This window comes from Anguilla anguilla, chromosome 9, assembly GCF_013347855.1.
Source record: "Anguilla anguilla isolate fAngAng1 chromosome 9, fAngAng1.pri, whole genome shotgun sequence".
Lineage (NCBI taxonomy): Eukaryota > Metazoa > Chordata > Actinopteri > Anguilliformes > Anguillidae > Anguilla > Anguilla anguilla.
The window spans coordinates 27,304,340-27,319,616 of record NC_049209.1 but is presented as its reverse complement, the minus strand read 5'-3'; the positions used below and the strand labels follow the sequence as shown (position 1 = coordinate 27,319,616).

The 15,277-nt window shown below is 39.3% G+C and overlaps 1 protein-coding gene across 1 annotated transcript; it reads right to left on the bottom strand.

Moving 5' to 3' along the window:
* Positions 1 to 3,976: 3,976 nt before the first annotated feature.
* On the bottom strand, positions 3,977 to 9,208 carry LOC118235405 (cardiotrophin-2-like). The gene is made up of 5 exons (XM_035432670.1): positions 9,130 to 9,208; positions 6,754 to 6,940; positions 6,310 to 6,408; positions 5,107 to 5,268; positions 3,977 to 4,319 (listed from the first exon to the last, which is right to left on the bottom strand). Exons 2-5 carry the CDS (start codon positions 6,910 to 6,912, stop codon positions 4,137 to 4,139), a joined length of 603 nt encoding a protein of 200 aa, XP_035288561.1. The 5' UTR covers positions 6,913 to 6,940; positions 9,130 to 9,208; the 3' UTR covers positions 3,977 to 4,136.
* Positions 9,209 to 15,277: the final 6,069 nt, after the last annotated feature.

The following is a 15,277-nucleotide window of genomic DNA, read 5'->3' as shown; positions in this document are numbered from 1 at the left end:
ATTACTCCCACACCATAAGTGTTAGCGAACATTCACACACTTTAAATTACAGCTCTTTTGAGGCCCATCAGGAGTCATTAAACTTAAAAAAGGTCATCTTAAACAGCCTTATCCCACATAAACTATAACTAACCTCTATATTTGAGAAATATATTGGTGAGGGGTGGAAAGGAGAGAGAGAGAGAGAACAGAGTGGTGAAAGGGGGGTGCCTATGTATGTGTGCCCCATGCATACATGTACCGACACACACCCACATACATGTGTCTGGGCATAAGCAGACAAAGACAAGCACTCCCCCTGCCTACAAAAGAAGCACAGCTTGTCAAAGTTCTAAAGTACTACAGTTGATTGTGCTGAGTAGGTTGACTATTCATATTATTTTGGGCAAATAATCATTGAACAGATTACATACAAAAGAATACATACAAACACATGACAAAAGACGGATAAACAAATGCATATCAGAAAAAAACTTTCACTTTCTACTTTTATATATAGCTATGTTTGCAAAATAAGCACTCAACCTTCTGCTTTTTCAAAATTTGTCAGGCACTCTAATGGTTACATTGGCTATTTCTATTTTCCTTGAAACACAAAAAAACAAGGAATACAAAGATCAATTAACATGCACTGCTTTCTTTAAATAAAAACGCTGTGGAACTGCACAGGTAAAGTTTCTGTGAGTGCTATGGAGGTGGATCAGTGCCAAAAGTTTAACGTCTTGAAAGAAAGAAACATAACTGAAAAAGAACGCGCTGAAAGTAAAACATCTCATAAAAAACACGTTTTCAACGTACAAAAATGCCAAGTTACTCACACATACAAGACATACACTGTCTATAACTCATTCATTCAAACTGGCAAAATCTATGCCTGCCATTAAAAGTATTGATATAAAAATGACACCAAGTTACTGTACTACAAACAATATAGGCTATCTTGCCTCACCAAAATTAAATAATCTGTATTGCAAAGCAATGCTATACCCAATGTTTCCTCTATAGGTATGGGGAATGCCGCCCCACCAAGGCGTAACTTGGCGGGATGGCATACCTGCCATCCCAATACCTGCCATCCCAATGTATGATTTATCCAACTGCAAACTGCTGTAAGTGGCTAAATTAAAATGCACTTTTTAAGTTGCCTCAATTTAGGTCTTTGGATTAGAAATTCTAAGCTCTGGTAATAAGTGAGACAGATAGCGGTGCTGTCACCTCACAGCAAGAAGGTGTGTTGCAATCGCAGACCTCTTGTGCTCCTAAAAGCATTTTGGTCCTCCTCCACCCCTCCATCATTATCACCACCTTCATCACCATTATCCTAATCATCATCATTATTCCCATTATCATCTTCATGATAATCATCATTATCACCATTATCATACTATTGGAACAATGCATTTGTAATTATCTTCTAACTTCGCACAAGGCACTGTACAAGCTTCATATCCTGGTATTCAAAATGGCAGCCATTCATTGCAGAGGCATATTCGATAGATGCGAAAAGTTTTTTCTGTCCCTGCGTAGCATTTTTACTTTGAGTTGGCCTGAGCTGTACACTAGCCTGATTCAGTTTCTCTTCCTTTTCCATGTTTCTTTGCTGGGGGCCCCCTGAATGTCAAGGAGTAAAGGAGTTGCCTGTAAACCTCAGGCCGGTTGGGAAACACCTTCGTAGCGGGGGCGGCTAATCCGCACGTCTCAGCTCTTCCCCGAAAGAGAAGCCACGACCAGAGAGCAATGCGGAATGGGGTACGTACAGTATTGTTTCACTGCGTTTGTTTCAGGGGATTCTATGAGAACACGCATTCAAAAAAAAAAAAAAAAGCACTTCCCATTTTTTATTTGTCACATGCTTCTTAAGGCGTTCTCTTGCTGTTACAGTAAAATCGTTACCGCTTTCTCTTTTCCTCTTTGGCCCTCTCTCTTTTCTGTATCACTACTACTTGTCAGTCATACTAAACTACAGGTTTCACTTTCTTTCTTTTCATTCCTTCAGGAGCACTGATTCATCCAAACTTTCTTTTATAATTTTGCCCAAACTTACACTCTCTTCTGGTTGGTCCCACGTTTTGTATTGACAGTGACTCCAAAATGAATTCTCCTGTCCAAGGATAGGATTGAGACACTCTGCAGAAGGGGTTCTCAAATTGGGGTCTGCGGTTACTCAAGAAGTTCCAGGAGTCCTCGCCAAAAATATTTGTAATTTCAAAGATATTTTTGATTTTATGCTTTACAAAAACAAACTTCTGGTTAAACATACATAATGAGGTACAGACCACCATATATACCCCATTCAATATGAAAATATATTGAATATATTACAATAAATTGAATAATAGGATCACACCAAATACATCATGTACTAATGTACTAAATGCATCACATGCATACATACTTTAAGATGATCTGTATTATACTTCTATACTAGCATGGAAAACAGCTACTCTATTGGAGCCTGTAGTGGGTGGTGAAAGTATCAACAGCTACTAATTGTATTGAGATGGACTTCCCACCAGAGAAGTCCTTTAATTTAGGAGATATTGGAGTCAACAAATTAGGAACCCATCTTCAATAGCCCTACACAGAAAATTATTTTTCAGGTCAACTTACTTTTGCTCAGCCCATCTTTTTATTTTTTCCTGCGTTTGGGTGCGCATTTAAATATTCCTCTCTAAAACCTTTTGATGTACGAAAACAACAGTAATGAAGCTGCCTTTAATTTGGAGGGGGCACTAGACTGCTGGGGCATGTGCCATTGTTTAGCTGGGTCATTGGAGAGCCTTCCACAATGCACATTCCCTTTTGCAACACAAAGACAATATATTACGCTTAATACCTATCTAATATCTAATACCTTATTGGATTATGGCTGTGCTGCACATGTTTGTATTTGTATGAAACTTGGAGTGCGCAAACTTTTCCAAGATTACAATCAAGGCTGCTCAAGAAGAAGATTTCATTGCAGAATTCACACTTTATTGTACAAACTAAACCCATACAGAAAATAAATAAATTTGAAATACTGTATATGGTGGGAAATTCAAAATCTCTTTAAATATATTGTTTTTGGGCAAATAATATATAATATATGTATGAAATACATTATTAAACCACATGTATTTAAATATGAGTTATTAACACTCTCTGTGTACACATTTCAAAATATTAGTATATTATTATATTTAAATATTTGTTAGTATATGTAAAAGAAAATATGGAAGAGAAGCCCATTTTGAGTATTTAAATATATTTTCACAGTATATTTGAAATGTATATAAATATATGATGTGAAAATGTGTCGTAAATACATTTAAAATATATATGTGCAGATATTGAATGCACGTATTTCCCCTGTAGTTCAATATATCATGTTTCCATATGGGAACATCCAGTGACCTTACATTGGTGTATTTAGTGGATTTTATTTATGTAGTAGTAGCCATGTTTTGGTATTTTAGTATTAAATAGCACTTTTTGGTATGCAGTTGGCCCTGTGGTAATGTAATACATGTATGCCTGTCTTTGCTGAGAAAAAGGCAATCAGAAGGAGCTTGTGAAGACATTCAAAAACACTGTTTTCTTGACTGTGAATGTACTAATAATAGCTGGTGTGCTGTTTATTGCAGAGTATAAACTTTGTTTTGTTCACCATTTGTTGGAAGTACTTATGCATAATGTTCTGTGAAACAGGCTCCACAGAGCTGAAGTGGAAAGGTCACTATACTGTAGAAACACTTCCCATGATAAAAAAAAATATTTTAAAAAGACATGGACCAATACAAGCCAAAATAATATGAAGTCTTTTAATGAATATGAATGTGTTTTCAGGTACAAAAATATAGACACAGTATTCACCCTGATAAATAACTAACTAAATAAATAAATAGCTATTATTTTTCAGTTTATAAATATAGCTGCATAGACGGACAATTGGTTTTTAATCACACCACACACTCTCTCACGCACATGACACGACACAAAGGCACTCTTTGCCCTCCTGGGTTAACTAACTGCATGCTGTGACGTCTCACTTCCTGCTCTTTCCTCTGCAGGAGCGGACGCAGTTGCACAAGGCAGATGGAGGAAGGAGGAAGGGAAGCTGGGACGCGAGCGTTGGCAAGCGTCCGTCTGCGTGCTCACTGCTGCTGCTGCTGGCTGCGCAGCCGGGTGTAGTCCCGCACCACCTTCTGCACGCACTTCTCCAGGCCCCTCAGCACAATGTAGCCCTGCATTCGGCTGACCCACAGCGACTCGCGGTTGCACAGGGGGGCCGGAGGTGAGGCTGCCGTATAGACTGCTGGCTGCTGCAGTAACTTCAGCTGTGTGAGAGAGAGAGGGATTATTTATTTATTTTTTCTTTTTTTCTTTAAATGCTTGTGTTGATTGAACATTAGTATTCTTGTTCTGTTTTTTGTTTATAGAATGTTCACTATTATTAGTAGAGAGAGAGAGAGAGAGAGAGAGACCATTAAAAATACTAAGTTGTATTTTACTTTTTTGAGGGGTGGAGGGGGTCAGATTCATTGATATTTTTCAACAAAACAACTGGAATGACTCCATACCCAGATAAAATGTTTCCCAGTGGTAGTGATACGGGATTGGTTTTATTGATTGTGGATTACTATAAGTAGTCATCTGCAGGCGCCCAATCAACTGGATTGGATTCTGTCGAGCGAGGTGGGGGAGGGGGGGGCTTGGTAAATTACATTACATTGGTACGAAATGTTCTGTTGCCATTCCGTTTAAAATTTATACCGCTAGTTCTGCGATAGGGGATGAATAACGTAATTACGAAAATAACGTTATTTATCTTAACATTGGATCGTGTGGCCCCCCCAGCGGTTGTGGCCCTAAACAGCCGCATAGAGTGTTTATGCCACAGGGCGGGCCCTGGAGAAGAGAATATCTACAGAACCGCCCAGCATGAACTTCTTGCAATGATTTCCACAGATGTATACACCATTATTCTAAATTCACCATCCAAGACACAGCAAGGCAAATGCACAAGACATAGTAGCTTCCTCTGAAACAAGTGACATGTTTTTAACCTGGGTGAGATGGGCCCGAGGTCCTCGGTGTGTGACTGAGCCGAGCGCCATGTCTTACCTGCTCGGTGATCTGGACCTGCAGGTCGCGGATGTTGAGCTGCAGCAGCTCCAGGGGCAGGCTGTATTCTGCCCCCAGCTGGAGCTTCGAGGAACAGCAGGCGTCGATGTGGCGGTTGAACAGCTGCAGGTACTCGCTGTCCTGCTGCAGGCGAGCCGCATCCTGTGGGCAGAGGTGATGGAGACGGTGAAGGCAAAGTGCTGCTGGGAGGGTAAAAATTCCCTGCGGTTCTCTGACTTTCTTCTCTCACACACGTGTCCACACAAAGACACATGCACATGCATGCCTGCATGCAAATGTGTACACGCACACACACACACACACACGGAATTGCATCCACACACTGTTCCCATCATACATATGAAGGTAAGCAGGAAGCAGAGTTAGGCTTGGTTAGTACATGGGTGAGACACAGAACTTCTGGGAAACTAAGGCCCTGTTCAGACCTGGCATTAAAATGCGTCTTGGGTGATCCGATCACAAGTGGACAGCTCTAACTACAGGTGTGAATGCACCCAAGACGCATTGAGATCCGATCACTCAGACCACATTCGGAGGTAGTATGGGTTGCATATGGCCATATTCTTTTAGCAGTGTGTACACGAATACGTCCTGGCCCACATTGAAGGACCGCCTAGTCAACTGACGTCCTCTGTGTAAGCGGAAGTACGTACTCATTTGCACGCCAACGGCGTCATATTAAAGTGCTTTTGAAGGTCTTTGCAAACTTTAAATTTTCGGCAGACTAGGCACAGGTTGTGCATTGCTGCCTCCCGCCGGTTAAAAACAACAACACATTTTGGTCTTTACAAACGGAAATGTACGTGTTTATTTGCATAATGAGCGGGGATGTGAGATCCGATCACAAGTGGTCACTCGAGACGCATGTGGAGACGCATTCTGATGCCAGGTGTGAACTGATATCTGTCTCGACTGAATCTAGACACAATTTGGATATATCTGGATACAAAGTACAGGTCTGAACAGGGCCTAAGTAGCAGCTAGAAGTGAGGTTTCTGAGCCAGCATGGGGTGGTCTTCCCTCTATCCAAAACAAACACTCAATGCCCCAGCGCAAATGATGGGGACGCCATGCTGTGGGAGACGCTGTCTTTTGGATGAAACATTAGTCTGAGGGCCTGACAGTGGTAAAGATGCCACACATGGACAATAGAGGACCCGCAGCCCAGGGCTTATCTGATACCTCAAGTGAAAGCCAGTCAATGTAGTTGACAGCACAGGACGGCAGACCGCTCATGAATAGGTTGGGCACCTGTGAACCATTGATGCCAAGCTGCTCCTCCTATACAACAAAATTCCAATGTTTTACATGACATTCATTTTCCTTTCTAATTTTCTGCCCTTCACTTAACCTGTGCTATGTCACAGTCTTAGCATAGAACATGTATAATAGTGTAAATGCATGGGCACAGAACTAACCATATAAAGGGCCTGTGCAGTCACTTTCTGTTGCAATTAAACTAAATGTGCGTTGAACCACAATATTAAGATGTATGGCTAATGAACAATTAAAAAATGTGGTGAATAACAGTGTATTTAAGACATTGATATTTTGATTAAACTTAAAATCATACATAAAATAATGCACAGTTTTAATTAAATAAAGCATGAATATGTGCTGGCTCACGTATGGCGCCAGCAGGTTTAGCACATCCTGGTGTATTGCGTGAGCCAGCATCAGGCTGCGGGAGTAGGTCTCGTGAAGGCCGTGGAGCTCGTTTGGTCTGATGCAGGGAACCGCAGAGGCCAGAGTGCACAAACACAGGAGAAGCAAAGTGCGCAGCATGGTCAAAAGAAAGTTGCAGGAGGTCAATCTGAAAAGAAGGGAGAAACAGAAAGGAAATGAGTTGAATATTATCTTGGCTAAAAAAAAATTGACCAATGAAACAACTGCAAAGATATCGGCGAACCACTCTTCAAACAACAAGGACATAAAATACACAAGAAATGGCCCAAACAAGGAAACCTTTCAAAGAACCGACATGCAAACAGAGGAAAAGCTCACATGCTGCTGCTATGCTGCTGGCAACTACTAGTCCCAATCAGCTACCGTTTTATCTCAGAAACAGGACTAAATCAACCCTTATTGCTTGTTCTTATGATTCATATTTATATTGTACTTCATTTCTACCAATTCTTGTGTATGTGTTCCACAGGATAGTCTGTATATTTTTGTCATTGTTATTTTTATTTATCATTATATTATTTATTTATTTTTTCTTGTTATTTCTTCTCATCATTACATACTTCCTTGTGGGAATTTTCCTGGCATCGTGTGCATGTTTATTGGAAAATTGATCATTTGCATAATCAATTCCCTATAAAGATAACCTCATGTTGACAGTCATTCATGCCCTGATGAAGGCTGATGTGGCCGAAACGCATTGGCGTTAGACTGGTTTTTCAAAAATTCCTCATGCCAGTTTAATAAAGGCTTTTTAAAACTCATTCCTTCCTCCAACGAGAGTGCTTGGAACTACATTGAAGTAAGCCCAGTTCTATACTTTTTGCACCGAGGCACCTTCTTTGCTCCCTTCGAACTTAAAAATATTGTTGTCATTGATGTTCCAGTAAGGTTGTTGTTTTTTTTGCACTACTTAAGACAATTTAAAAAATATTGTTGTCTTTTACAGCAAGGTTTATTTTGCACAAACTCAGACAACTTTAAAATATTGTTTCCATGTTTATTACAAAAATTTTTTGTGCCTCTTAATGTGTTGTCATTTTTCCCCACGTGATATCGAAAATGGTATTGAATATCGACATTTTCCTGGGTATTGATATCGAAGTTAGAAATTCTAGTATCGTGACAACCCTAAAGTAAATAATGTTATCTTCGTAATGATGTTATTCATCTCCTATCGCAGAAGTAGCGGTATAAATTTTACATGGAATGGCAACAGAACATTTCATAACAATGTAATGTAAGAAGGATTTTACCAAGGGGACCCCCCCCCTCCCCCCACTCGGATAGATTTTCTTAGGGCCACCAAAATCCTAGGGCCAACACTGCCACATACGAACTTTCAGTGTGTTTTAAACGAAATGACATGAATTTAAAAACATAAAAACCTGTCTTCGGAAAGACAGAACATGTTTTAATTCAGCGGTTTTACATCCCAACGAGATCATTTTCATTGGGCCAGCGAACTTTCCAAAACGAGAAAGCTCCTTTTCAATGGCTTAATTCTTAATAAATGGGGGGACATTTGAAATTGTTACCCTCGTAGCTGGAGCCGAAAGTGGATTTACCTGTACGAATACCCCTTTAATCCATAAACCGCTTGCAATTACTTGTGCAACAAAACTAACTTTCTTCAAAAAAAAACCACGGCCTTATTCATTCGTGATGACGAAACAATATGATCGCCCCCTACCTGCTCTGCAACTGCAACCAGCACCTCTTCAACCGACACACTATTTTCTGCTACGCACCTTACACCATGACAGAGAGACAGTGCCTCCCTGTCAAATTGAGACACCATCTCGGCATCTCCACAAACAAACAAAAAACCTCATTACCTCATTAAACAGTAATATCAGCTAACCCAGAATACAGTTTTAAGAAAGTATACCAACACAAATACAGAGAGCCCTCTTCCCACAGCCACCCTCCACCTCAGAGAGAGAGAGAGAAAGAGAAAAAATAAATTTGAATATGGAATGGTATATTGCTCCAGGATCGGGCAGCTATCTGACTCTGTTGAGTACCACGTAGCCGGTATTAGAGTCATTATAATAGGTTGTTCTGAGCACTGTAAAGGGGTGATCTGGACTGATTGCCTTAAAGCTAGGATCCTGCCATGACAGACATACCGGCCCAGGAGCACAGACCCTGGTCCGCCACAGATGGTCTTTTCTTCTAACAAGAGTCATATTCATTAACCAAAACTTCCATTGTGGAAACAGCATCAATTAAGGGGCCCCCGATTTCTAATAAACTTATCTGCTATATCTGTATTTAAACGAATGAATAATAGCAGATCGCTGACATGGTACTCACATGTTTGTTCCTTCAGTGTGCTTTCCAGTTTCCTCTCAGGGCCCTGGGTCTCTGAACCGGTCTGCGTCTCTGGTCGTGCTTCAGCGAGGATTCAGTCCGTCTCAGCCGTCCAGTGTTTACTGGTGTACTGCTCTCTCCCCCCAGCATCTGTGCTCCTCTATTTAAACCAGTGGACAGGGCCGAGGTGAGTTTCCTCCGATATACTGAAAGAAGAAGTAACAACATTAAACACGGTACCGTCATTACCTCAACAGGAGTATTACCCATCTGTCCCTGCAGAAAATGATTTTGAAACACACATTAGCAAAGTGAAAATGATAGATAACTGTTGAAACTGTTGTGTTTTGATTTGGGGGGTGGCACACATTTTTTTATTTTTTGTCTTTTTGTGCTCCTGGGAATGTATGTGCACAGTTTTGTATTGATATATTTAAAATGTATTGAATGATAATGAAATGACTGGGGCCGAGGTGGGAGTTTTGGTGGGGATTTCTTGTAAGGCACCTTGGAATTATGTTTAAAATGGGTAAAGGAGCCTAGACCACAAAAAATCTGAAAGTTCATATTTTGGTTCATAAAAAATATACAAATTGTTCATGGTAATTGAAACTATATCCATCCATCCATTCCAAATGTGTAACAGCTTGGGCTGTAATGAACAGACTATATATAATTACTACAATTATACCACTGCCGCCATGAAAAATAATGCTATTAACAAAAACATCACGTTCTTAAATATTACAGTGTTTTCAGTAAACAGTTAAAATATAAGGATCTGTTACATATATGAAACAACTGACACATTACATTTGAAATATGGGGTAGTAAGCCATTAATAATTGTACATGTATGGTAGGAGTACAAAGATATACTACTTTAATGTATAAAACACACAGCATATAATTACACAATTACTGGTCAGCCTCAAAAATACTTTCATCCCTGTTATTTGCTAAATTCATGTACCAAAATGCAACATTAAAAGTGTAACATTTTAGGAATCCCAGTTTGAGATGGGGCTGATTTCTCCTTTCTTGTAGGTTTTTGTTTGGTCTTTAAGCCAATTTTGCAGTACCAGACCCGCTTAAAGGCGTCCCAGTGCACTTTCTCCGGCTTTACTTCAAATAGAACACCGGGACAGGTCAGGCTTTTCTTCAGGCCCCGAGGCCGGTCGGGGCAGCAGGTGGTTCCAGAGCACTTGGTTACTGCAGACAGCAACGGCAGAAATACGGTATGATAATTTTCACTCAGAAACTGTTGAAAACCAAGGCTATAGCAAAAAGCAGCAAGCTACTTTTAGTCTTCCTGATGCAAGGAAGGTTATTCCGTAGGGATATGCAGTGAAGTCAATGCAAAAAATAAAGACTCATTTTATGTAGCCTAAATTCCGTTTGATTTGTAGATTAATTAAAAGTGAATAAACGCCCTACATGTCTATTCGTCTCCTTTCCTATAATTATTTGGCTTTAATAGACAGGCTCGACAAAGTTTAGTTATTCCGGCAAATGAAGACGTAACAATAGATTAAGCACTTCATTAGCAGGGCACGGAGGACAACAGCGACAAAATATTTGTCATTGTGCGAAATAAATGCGCTAAATTAAGTTACAATTAGCCCTATCTTGTGTTCCGTTTGGACCAGTACGATTTTAGTAAAAGTGGAATGATGCTTTTGATAAATGTTTTTTATTGCCATGACTATGAACCAGTGCACATTTGGTCCTTGTTTTGTATTTGTATTTCTTGTTCATCATCTGATTTGTGGCTTTTTGCCTATATGGCATCTTTGAATATAGGCTTATAAGATAAAGATAAAAAGTAGTTGAGAATGTCAGTTCAAAACAATAAATATGAATAATCTATTGCATGAAAACATAGTTCCATTACATTTTTTCATAGATAAGCATGATTTATTAGATCTTTATCACAAAAAATGAACTAGCCTAGAGTGATCTCCACCATGCTTTCCAAACGGAAGCAGTTGTTGATCACTTGCGGCCCCTAGCGGCCTGTTAGGAGTTAGCACTCAATCTATTTCAATGGACCACAATGATGGAAATTAATTGAAATAAAATACTTGTTGTTGACCGATTTGCAAAATATTAGAGAATTCAGGTCCTTGGCCTGCTGTGAGCATGCACAACAAATATTAGGCTGGTCGGCCCAGTAGTATGCGAGATTAGCTGCGGACAGAGACACAAACACACACGCACAAACACACGCGACAAAACGCATGAACCCTTCCAGGCTCCGCCAGGCAGAGATAATAATAATAACAATAATGACACTTTTATCGTTAAATGTGAACTAGCAGAGATAAATGGCAAACATTAAACGTATATTTTTATATTGTATCGAACTAATATAAAGATAAAGATAATACATATTGAGTATTTTTGCATTTTTTCTGTATTTCTTTTAAATGCCAATGATGTCCTGTGCTTAAATGACCCAGGCTAACAGTTTCACAGTTGCTAATGAGTAAGCAGAACACAAGCATTAAGTTATCCATCTCTTGGACAGTGGTTCCAAGCCCAGACAATAGAGAGGGTGACAACTGATAACACTGTGTGACGCTTGTGGTTGAAAATGTTGAAAAAGCACCATACATGACTTTTCCTTTTGCTCTGATCTGCCATATTGGCGAATAGCGCAACATGCCGGCTTTACATGCTTTGAGCCCTCGCTATGCCAATTAGTTTTGGCAGAGGCAAAAAAAAAAAACATTTTAATTTCCGACTTATGAAACGATTATGAATCTGTTGGTTAGTACCCATTTACTTTGAGTAAATTGTATCTCCCCTAATCTCCATGCACCATGTTGCACAGATTATCTGTATCTGCCACAAAACAAGACACTAGTAATGTCAACATCCTAATTTAAACTTCTCAAAAAAGATACATCTTTTATGTATCTTGTATGAAATGGGCTAGAAATAAGTCATACATTTTTCGTGTAGGATAGACCAATGGGCTTAGCAAGAAAAAGACTACTATATTAGAATGCATATAACATACACTATGCAAGACACAATTAATATTCTGTATCCATGTATTGGGCTTGTGTGTACATGGCTTGTGTATGTATGTGTGTGTGTGTCTGTGCATCTGTGCATGTGTGTGTGTGTGTATGAATCCACATATTACTTCCAAAGAACACCTGAGATCTTTTTGGTATATGGATGTCAGTTTGAAAGTATACTCCTGGTTTCGTTTTTAGACCTCCATGATTTGCAGTGATTTCCCAAAAATATCTTCCCTAAAATATCTTTGAGTTCCAGCTTATTTTGTGGGCAGTGGTCGTGTGGTTTGATATGGAATAACCCCAAGCCATATCCCCTTTCTGTGGAACCATCCATAAGTACTATGAAACAATAAAATGACTGATATGAATGATGTCATTTCAGGCATTCTTCTATTGTCATTACATGTCTTCAACTACATCATATGATAGAGATACAAAAGCCACCTGTGACTGAGCATCATGGGCATCTCGGCTTTGAGCATTCATTTCAACAACAAGATGGCGACTTCGTTTCTTTGGTTTATGTAATTTCAACAGCCTATTACAGTATTATCCTGATATGACCATACAGTGGCTAATGCCAATGTTCCAAAGCTGAAATAGTAGAATAAACACTGGCGTTTAGAATTATCGAAATGAGCATGGGAAATATTAATGAATCTGACAAATCCATAATTGTAGTATCAATATCGAACTTGGTGCATTTCCAGAGTTAAACCGTATCTATCATTCCACCTTGTTTTGGCTATGAAATTTTCCTGTGAAAAGCTGGTACACCAAGACGAGATCTAGAGCACTTACAGTAATAATTTCAATTAAAGCCGCAAGCGGCGTTGGGAGGGGTCCAAGCATTGGTACTATTGCGCCCCCCTATGGAGCAATTTTAAAATGGTTTTGTCCTCATGATCATGTACCTTCATCCAACATATCTACTGAATATCATGATGATTGTATAAAATATTGATGACTTACGGCCAATTTTGTGCTAAGAGACGCTGTCAGATTACTTAGTTGCGTCGCCATGGATGTGTCGCTTGCCGTAAAGGCCTTAACTATGTCGTAACACTTAGATGGCCTGGCATGTATGTAGAGCTGCAATGCTTCAGCACTGCAACTAAAAAAGGCTTCAGACTAGTGTTGTCACGATACCTAAATTTTGACTTTGATACCCAGGGTTTCCGCCAGTGTATTCCAAGCCCGGCGGCCCGCCGGGCCTAAGTTGACCCCCCGCCGGGCCTAAGCATCGGGGAATTTAAAAAAATAAATAAAAAAATGTATGTATTTTTAAGATGTTTTTTAAAGTACAGTTACAGTGGGGCGGCTCGGTTGAAAAGCTCACCAGCGACATCTGTTGGTTAAAACGTGAACGCACTGCAGGAAAGCAGGTTTGAGATCAGTGTTTTTTTTTTATTTTTATTTTTTTATTGGTAGAAATTACAAAGTACAGGTTGAAGCAGGAAAGTACAGCAATATGTAAATTCAAATGTTACAGTATCTTATTGAAACACAGAAGACATGGTACAATATATAAAATAATAGGAAAAAATATAAATAAATTACCAAAGATCAAAAGGTTACAGTCAATTTAGAGATTAAATTGAGAAAACGATTTCTCTCAGCATAATGACGGATTCAAAGACTAAACAAACTCACCCGATATTGTCTTCAAATGGACCCATGTCAAAGAAAAATAATGATTCATCCTCTCAAAAAGCTTTTACTAACAAACTTTTAGTAGCAAAAAACGAAATATTAACTCGCCATCCCTGCTACCTGCGTAGCCTACTGCTCTCAGAGTACCGTATTATTTATTTAAGTAGTATTATTTACTACAGCATAAATTGCGTCTTTTGTTTATATTCAATACTAGTAATTGCAGCGAGAAACTGCAGCTGTAGACACAAGATAGTTTGTTATGTTATGGTAGCAATGGAACGAAGCGGACTATATATGTATTACCGTCATTGTTTTATATACCAGCGTGTTTTCACGCGTTTGCACAGAAACTCAAAACCTATCAATAAAATGGTTTAGCTATTTCTCGCATAAGGACAGATTCAAAGACTAAACGAACTCAACCGATACTGTCTTCAAATGGATCCATGCCAAAGAAAAGTAATTATTCATCCTCTTAAAAAGCTTTTACTAACACACTTTTAGTAGCCTAGCATGCACTCTGGCTGGCACTGTCTTCCATTGCTTCCCCGACATTCAGACCCTCCCCTCACTGATAAAAACTAGACCCTATGGTGTTGGATTACTCAATCAATCAATTTGAAAAATTACAGGGTTTATGCCATAACTATTCTGGTATGAATTTGACAGGTCTAACTCTAACGTGTTATGTATTTTCAAAAGTTTAAAAAAAAAAAAAAACTGTTAGTGAAAATGAGGGATTATAGGTGTTTGGCAAACTGTAATCTTGCCTGGATTTAAGGAAACAGTTAATCATTTCATTAGTTCAAATGTTCCAACTGAATGCAAGTCAATAACCCAGAGTATAATAGAGCTATTACCTTCATGTACCATTGTGAACTTGATATAGACTATTTAACGTTTGTATGGGGGGAATATGATTAAAGTTTTTTGTTAATTTAATTTTTTAATGGTAGGGGAAATAGATTTTGATACGGTTCAACCGTCAATAAGAAGAGCCCTACATGTCCGTTTTCCACATGTGCCTTCCCTGCAAGCGCTCTTGATCAGCAATTCCGTTTGGCAATGATAATGCTTTATGCTTTCGCATGTTACAGTGTGACTCAGAACTGAAACGCTTCTGCGCTTGTATGCTAGCTGTGGCTGTTGCTGACTACCTAACGTTGGTTAAGAACACTGCTGGTTAACAGACTAATGCCGCTAACCATCCCACTTGCAGTTCCTAGGGTTGATGAACTGTCTCTGTTACTGTCTTTTAGAGCACTAGTAGCTGTTGTTTTAACTAGATATTTTTGAACACTGGCCTAGGTCAAGGGAACTGCCATAGCCTGCCAAACCCAGATGACACCGTCTGCGCTAGACATGCGCAAAAATGTTTTGTTAGCAAAGCTATTTATTTTTTGCAATGTTCATTTTTAATTGCATACTGATGACACAACTCTAACTCCATTATCTAGCCCCCAC

Coding starts and splice junctions, on each gene's coding strand:
- LOC118235405 (XM_035432670.1), bottom strand. CDS start 6,912: ATGCTGCGCACTTTGCTTCTCCTGTGTTTGTGCACTCTGGCCTCTGCG. Junction 6,409..6,753: donor TAAACCTGCTGGCGCCATAC/GTGAGCCAGCAC, acceptor TTTGTTGTATAG/GAGGAGCAGCTTGGCATCAA. Junction 4,320..5,106: donor AGGTCCAGATCACCGAGCAG/GTAAGACATGGC, acceptor TCTCTCACACAG/CTGAAGTTACTGCAGCAGCC.